Source organism: Schistocerca serialis, chromosome 1, assembly GCF_023864345.2.
Source record: "Schistocerca serialis cubense isolate TAMUIC-IGC-003099 chromosome 1, iqSchSeri2.2, whole genome shotgun sequence".
Taxonomy (NCBI): domain Eukaryota; kingdom Metazoa; phylum Arthropoda; class Insecta; order Orthoptera; family Acrididae; genus Schistocerca; species Schistocerca serialis.
Window position 1 is genome coordinate 328,852,324 of NC_064638.1, and position 7,795 is coordinate 328,860,118.

At 43.6% G+C, this 7,795-nt stretch overlaps 1 protein-coding gene across 1 annotated transcript in view; it reads right to left on the reverse strand.

Moving 5' to 3' along the window:
- LOC126470986 (paired box protein Pax-6-like) overlaps window positions 1-6,277 on the reverse strand; it is a 37,816-nt gene extending 31,539 nt beyond the window's left edge. The window contains exon 1 of the mRNA XM_050099071.1: window positions 6,088-6,277. Within this exon, the coding sequence (XP_049955028.1) occupies window positions 6,088-6,277 (190 nt within the window). The remainder of the gene's footprint in view (window positions 1-6,087) is intronic.
- Between the last annotated feature and the right edge of the window lie 1,518 nt (window positions 6,278-7,795).

Genomic DNA, 7,795 nt, shown 5'->3' on the forward strand with positions numbered 1-7,795 from the left:
TGAAATAATATGATTGAAATTCCGAGTTTAATGATGATGAAGTACAAAGGCAGATGAATAATCTAAAACATCTACATAAGTCAAAGGAGAATAAATAATACGACAAATAAAAATGAATTAGTGTTAAGCAGGGTATAGGAATAGGCCGCAAAAAGTAGCCACTGTTGTTTACGTTGGGCGTCGAAGAAGCAGTGAATCAAGTGCATGACAGGAATTAAAGAGCCATGGTGGCAGATGTCAACGCTAAGTTGGGCATCCGACATTGTAGAGAATTTGAGTTAAGGAAGAATAAAAGCCGATGAGTGTTATGGGAAGAAGAATAACTATTTGCTAAACATCGAAATAAGGGAAGGAACTGAAGAACAACTAGTGGAAGGATAACGCTGTCTAAGAAGTAAAATTAACCAACATAGACTAAACAACAGATATGTGATAGATCTTGGCGCAAAGTAAGAAAAGTTTTCTTGTTCGAAGTGTGTACGTGGATATCAGACATTTACGAAGGGCTGTCAAATCAAGATACCCACCACAGTGGGACCACGAAATAGTTTCATTCAAAAGTAATCAGCACACTCGTTTGACATTTATCCGCAGGTAGACGAGGAGATCAGTTCCTGTTTCGTAGAGAGTGGTCGGCCACTAACGGATTCACAATCGCACCCAGCCTTGCACTTGCTTGTCCAACTGTAAACGACGTCGACACATGTTTTTTCTTCAGGTCGCCAAAGATACGAAAATCTCACGGTGAAAGATCCGGGCTGTGTGGAGGATGCTGCAAATCGCTGATGCGTAGTCTTCGTCCGACTGCCAGTGTGGGGGTGGGAGTTAACCTGCAGTAGAATGATTCCGTCCGACAGCATTCCCGGGCGTTTTGATTTTATGGCGCATCGAAGTTGCTGCAAAGTATCTTCATAGTGCCGTAAACTGACTGTGATTCCACGCTCGAGAAAATCGACGAGCCGAGCACTGCTTCAGTTGAAGGAGGTCGCAATGACATTGCGTTCTGCCGCCACTTCGATCCCGAGGGCAAACGGCAAAGCCAACAGTGGAAAAATCTCACATCTCCTCCGCCAAAGAAATCCAAAGCTGTTCCCACAAGTTCCGGTAAGTTGCACGTTAACGTCCGCCCCCAAGACTGTCAATCGGATGAAGACTACGCTGCAGCGACGTGGTTGGGAAACAATACAAACATTCTCCACACGGCCCGGATCGTTCACCGCGTGAGTTTTACGTTTTGGCGACCTGAACAAAGACATGCGTGGACGTGGGTTTCAGTCGGACGGGAAATGCAAGAGAGGGTGCGCTTGTGGACCTGTCAGCGGCCGATAGCGTTCTACGAAACAGGAGTTGATGCGTGTGGTGATTACTTTTGAACGGAACCATTCCGTGGTCCAGTTTTGGCGAATGTTCTGTTTTCATTTGCCTATCCCTTACACATGGAATTACGGAACCTGTTTTAGAAACTGCAGCTGTGGAGCACAGTATCGTTTGGAAGTGATGCTTGAGAAACAGAAGCCGAAGCACTGAAACGTATCAGTGCAGAAAGTTGTCGAAAATTAAGTGGTCAGAGAAAACATAAAACAAGGAGGTAACTGAAACAATAGTTGAGGTTGGATGTCCATGGAGAATCCTTACCAGAAAATGGGAGAAGTTAGTGCTACATACATCCAGGAATAAATAGTTAACGTGATAGCAATAAGCAATGACTAGATCGTTCTGTGCATATTACCAATGATGTTAGACATAGCAGGTATACAGAGAAGAAGTACTACCATGTGAGAGTGGGGTAGTCATGAAACCAGTCGACTAATGTAAACAACCGCTGCAGTAATATACAAGAGGTGGCACCATTGTTGCGTAATACACGAAGCCATGTATTTGAACAATGGTTGACGCAAAATTTGGTGATGGATTCCCAATCAAATTTAATAGAATAAATAGGCGAGAAGATGACTCGATCAGCGATCAATAACTGGAAATAACAGCAACCGTCAAATACCTAGAGACATCCATTTCGGTCAGTTTAATGTGGAAAGACCACTTACAAGCGGATACTGTACTGAAAATAAAAGGAAAAATCCTTAAACAAAGTCGTAAGTAATAATGTCTCCTCAACAGAGGTCACTTACGAAACTTTTCCGATCACTTCTGAGTTTTGTTGGTCACACTGGGATGCTTACCAAATTGGACTAAGTAAGGTAGATACAGGGAAGATCCAAAGAAGAACTGCGCATTCTGTCGTTGATTTATTTAGTCATTGTGAGCGTGCCACAACCCGCCTGAACAGCCGTGCGCTTTAGCACGCCACTTTCGAGATTCGGGAAGGCCTGCCGGCCCCAGAACGTCAGACGGAGTCCCGGCCAGCCTGGACGTGGCTTTTAGGCGGTTTCCCACATCCAATTAGATGAATACCGGACTGGTACCCACGTCTTGTATCTGTTACGTGATTTTCAAACGTTTAGAAAACGTTTTGACAGTTTCACATGGAGAACACCAGACGCAAATAGACGGAGTGTACAATTTCTGTCCCGGGGAAGAGGGACGATTTGAAGGGCAATCGGTCACCCTCTACTGCTAACATTGCCAAATTCAGGTTAACACGCCGACTGCGTGAAGATGCGGGATAAAGACAGCAGAAAGAAGAAAAAGGGTCGTGAGAGTGTCACAGAAATGTCAGGAGAAAAACCCTACAGTGAAATAAGCTGCTAGAAAGAGGTTGTATGTCACAGAAAAGTTTACTCATAAAATTTTGAGCGTAGCTGTTCCAAGACGAGGCAAGAAAGAAATTGCTTCCTCCTACACACACCTCGTGTAAAGAAAATGACAGTGAAATTGGATAAAGTCTGCCTTTTGCAGAGGAAAGCTAGCAGACTTTCTTCTCATGCACCACCCGCGAACGAAATAAGGAGGATATAAATTAAACCGGTAACTCCGTGCTTCCGACATAACTTCGGCCGCGCTCCGAGGAAGTGTTTTGAGCCCTTGGTGTTTGAGTGAGACAAAATTAATCAGTCTTTCTGCATGTGATTGCAGTTATCTATAATTAAGTACTGTCTGAATAAAGCCAAACAAACATTAAGTCATATAATGATAAGATTTCAAAGTGGCACGCATTAGCAGCTCGCTTTAAATGTTTAGAAATATAAAACTGTTCCCCTTACGAAAAGCAGGAACATAGTATCGTATTACTACAACATCATCAATGGAATCAATCAACTTTCAAAAATACCTGGATGTAAAGATTTCTACAGGAATGTAATGGAGGCTCAGTGTAAGATGACAGTCCATTGATAGGATAGTGGGGAAATGTAACCCATTCTAGAATGTTACTCAAGTGTATGGGGCCTATAACATGAGGTAGCATACGTATACAGAGAAGGGTGGCGCGAATTGACACTGGTTTATTCGACATACAAGAGAGCGTGATGGGAATTCTGAAGAACCTCAACTCGCAGACGGTTGAAAATAGATGCCAATTATCCCTACTTAGAAAATTTCAATAATCAGTATTATGTGATGAATCTAAGATAGTATTACTGGCTGTTACGTATCGATACCGTAGAGACCGCGAAGATTAGGCTAATTACGGCACGCACAGAGACATTCAAGCACTCATTCTGCCATGCTGCAACTGCAGATGAAACGAGAAAAAGCCTAATATGTGGTACAATGGGAAGTACGCTCTGCCACGCACTTCACAGTGGTGTGCGTAGTACAAAGGATAAAAACAAATTTCATTGACAAAATCTGAGATTTTTCAGGGATTTTGTGAGTAGTTTGGTATAATGAACCTGTGGTCACTGATGTCTCGTTACATAGGAATTGCATTTCGTTCGATTTATTCATTTTTTTTCTTTATCTTTGGATCTGTATCGGACTGAAAAAAAACCCAAAAAAGGGCAATTGTCAAGTGTGTGTATTGTTTGGAAGCAAACTTGTTCCATCCACTCGTGACTCTTGCTGCTGACAACGATCAGGATGCCTTACCCTCCCCGCCTTCAAGGTTTCATCCAGTAGTGCTCGGTTCTGTTTCGCGATTGTTTTTCCAGCAGTGTCAGTTCTACGTTAACAGTGATACACAGCAGTATGGATAGATTTACTGATCAAGAGTTAGCAGATATGCGCTTCGTGTATAGGTTCATTGAATGCAATGGACGCTATGTTGACATCGCTGTACTTTTGCACCTGAGGGTTGTCGCATTGTTCTGTGTTTTGCACATTTTTAATGATTGCATGTAAAAAGGATTTTTCCTGTTGTAAAGATATTTCTGGAGACACAAAGGCAACTGGGGCAACAAGCCGAAACAATTACAGTATTACTCTGTAATGAGCCACCAGAGACCACATGTCGCATGTAATACAATACTCAGAAAATACGGCTAAATAACATTTGAACTTTTGTCGATGGAATTCAGGTTCACCTTGAAGATGTAGGAAGAAGGAAAGGAGGAAGAAAGAACGGAAAGAAAGGAAGAAAGCTTAGAGTTTAACGTTCCGTGTGCAGCGTAGAGTAGAGTACATTCAGCCATACGCCGCACGGTGGCTTGGTTACTAGGAAATAGAGATGGCTCTCAAATGGCTCTGCGCACTATGGGTCTTAACATCTGAGGTCAACAGTCCCCTAAAACTTAGAACTACGTAAACCTAAGGAACCTAAGGACATCACACACATCCACGCCCGAGGAAGGATTCGAACCTGCGACAGCAGCAGTCGCGCGGTTCTGGACTGAAGCGCCGAGAACCGCTCAATCACCGCGGCCGGCGAAATGGAGATGAGCGGTTAAAAATTGTAAAGAAAACACAACAAAGTGCAAAATGAAGCAAATTTCATGGTAAGCATATTGGCTATATTTGAGAAATCAAGATTGTGAAATAAATGGAACATTTAATAACATCCATCTACTATCTTTATGGCACGTTTATTTTGTAAGATACGTGTCGAAGTTATAACTTTGTCACCTCCGTTTTCTGTTGTTACGTACGGAGGTTCATTGCCACGTGAGCGCGCCACAAAGTCATAATGTTACAGAACATTTTTAACTGCAGTTTACAAAATTTTGGTGGAATATACGCAGAAGTACAGAAGACTATATTTCAATATTTGTTGAATAATCGACTTATAGTACAAGTGTTGACAAAAATGTACATGTATTCTCCTCTACACCCGTACGTATTTCACGACAATTTCATAAACTGTTATTAGGAATTTTCTGTACTGTAACTGTAACAATTACGCTTTGTGGTGGGTCGACAAAGCAATGAAGCTCTCTACATGTATATTACTAAACGGTTGACCCGGGGCACGATGCTCGGTCCCAGTTGCTGGTTCCTGTCTAACGGCTGTAGAGTTACCAAAATTTTGATTTTCGATATTCAATACACTTGTTAACCGAATTCAAAAATTTAAAATGCTATCATAATTTACTCATTGAGAGGTGCAATCTTAACGTTCAACACAATAAGTCAAATATTACAGTTACAAACTGTCTGCATGTTTTGAGACACCGTAACTCATCGCTTTCAAATTAAACAGAATATATTCATCCAGTATTTCAGAATGAGAGAACTTGACTGCTTCGAACAAACTTAACGTATAATTTCAAAATTTTTGTCACTGACAACCCTCCCGCCCCCCTCCCCACTCGCCGCTCTCCCCACAAAATAAAAATAGGAAAAACGTTCACCGCTTACTACTTTTTCGCCGTTTATGCAGTAAAAATTTCAGCATCAGGCATGACGTTTTAATTTATTATTTCTTTTCTACTCACCCTATTCGCAACACATGTTGCAGACAGTATCCACATGTAGCACTGAACGTACCTACAAAATTATGCGGTTGTACGAGGCGTTGTCCGGAAGGTCTGACGTTTTATACATTGGAGTTCAATTCTTTAGAGAATTGAGGTTAGGGGTTTATCGGTGACAACAAAAACCGCTGATAATAAAGCTGTGGCTTCGAAGTGCGCACTGGCATAATAAAATGCTATAAAGGCAGCAGAAGAAATTTATTAGGAAGCTTTCCGTCTTTACTGCAGCTGTAAAGAGCGTCTCAGAAGTGCGGTAGCGCCGCGAGGCAGGCGTACTCACGCGGCAGCTTGGGCGGCCGGTAGCGCGTGCAGTGCAGCCACTGGAAGTCCGGCTGGTGCGTGGGCGGCGTGGGCTGGCGGCTGCCCGCCTGGGGGTGCGACTGGGAGTCCTCCCGCAGACCCAAGATGCGGTCGACGCTGAAGTCGGTGAAGCGCGCCTGCGGCTGCTCGCTGCCGCGCCCGCTCGACATGTCTGCGCAGTCTGCAACCCCGCGGCCCGCCGCCGGGGGTACAACCTGCTGGCTCCTCCCACTGCCGGGTGAGGGAGGGGGTGGGGGAGGGCCGCCTCTCCACTGGTTGGTGCTCCGCGCACCCCGCGGGGCAGCAACCCTTCGAGTCTCAGGCCCTCGCCCACAGCCGCCGACCGGTTTCGTTGCAGCTGATGACGCTACGTTAGCGATGTAACTGAGGCGGGCGGTTTCGTCGGAATCCGATTCGGTGTCGCAGGCTGCGCAATTGATTTGTCGGAGACAGAGATTGTATTTACGTAACTATCATTTCGGAATAACAACAGCACAGTGTAAAATTGTTAGTTTATTCAGTAATTTTTATTTTCGTATTGACCGAAGCGGCAAGTAACAACTTCAATCCTCTTCCCTCTTTTTTTTCAGTACTCTTTCAATTTCTCTTCATTTTGTCGTTTCCTATCTTGTGTCCATCGCCGCGCATTATTAGCCGAGCGGTCTCAGGCGCTGCAGTCATGGACTGTGCGGCTGGTCCCGGCGGAGGCTCGAGTCCTCCCTCGGGCATTGGTGTGTGTGTTTGTCCTTACGATAATTTAGGTTAAGTAGTGTGTAAGCTTAGGGACTGATGACCTTAGCAGTTAAGTCCCATAAGATTTCACACACATTTGTGTCCATCATGTTTACGATTTCTTATTTCTTCCGCCTCGAAAGCCTCCTAAATTTAGTATCTTATTATTAAAAAAGTGTCTTTCCCGCTACTTCCGATTCTTTGCCATTACTTCTGTACATTTTGATTTTTTTCTGCTTTTCCAATCATCTGTAGTTTGCTTTGCATCCATTATTTTTCTGTTAATATGCCTTTCAACTATCTCTATTTTATCCGACTTATCATTCGTAGTTAAGTATTCCGTCTATATAAACAGTATGGTCGATATTTATTTATTGATTTACGCAACAAAATTACTTTTATCATAAATAACTTGTGTGATTTGACTATAAAAGCCTGTAACTATTTAAAAAATAAAACACTGGACCAGTTACGTTTCGGACACAGTGCAGGTTATGTCCCGCTTAGCCGGCCGGAGTGGCCCAGCGGTTCTAGGCGCTACAGTCTGGAACCGCGTGACTGCTACGGTCGCAGGTTCGAATCCTGCCTCGGGCATCGATGTGTGTGATGTCCTTAGGTTAGTTAGGTTTAAGTAGTTCTAAGTTCTAGGGGACTGATGACCTCACAAGGTAAGTCCCATCGTGCTCAGAGCCATTTGAACCATTTTTTTGTCCCTCTTAGTCACGGGGAGGAAGGGACTTGCTTTTAGGTCGGGGTACAGTGAAAACATCTTGGTCTAGTTACTCTGGGCGAACTACAGCCGTATGTGTGCACGTCTGCAATACTTACAAATCATGGCAATGAAGATGAGTCATATTGTCAGTAAAATTTCAGCTATCTTGATGATGTAGGGTGATATTAATTTAGCAAACCTTTACATATAAACAGTAATAGGATAATAATTGAGCCTTCGCTGC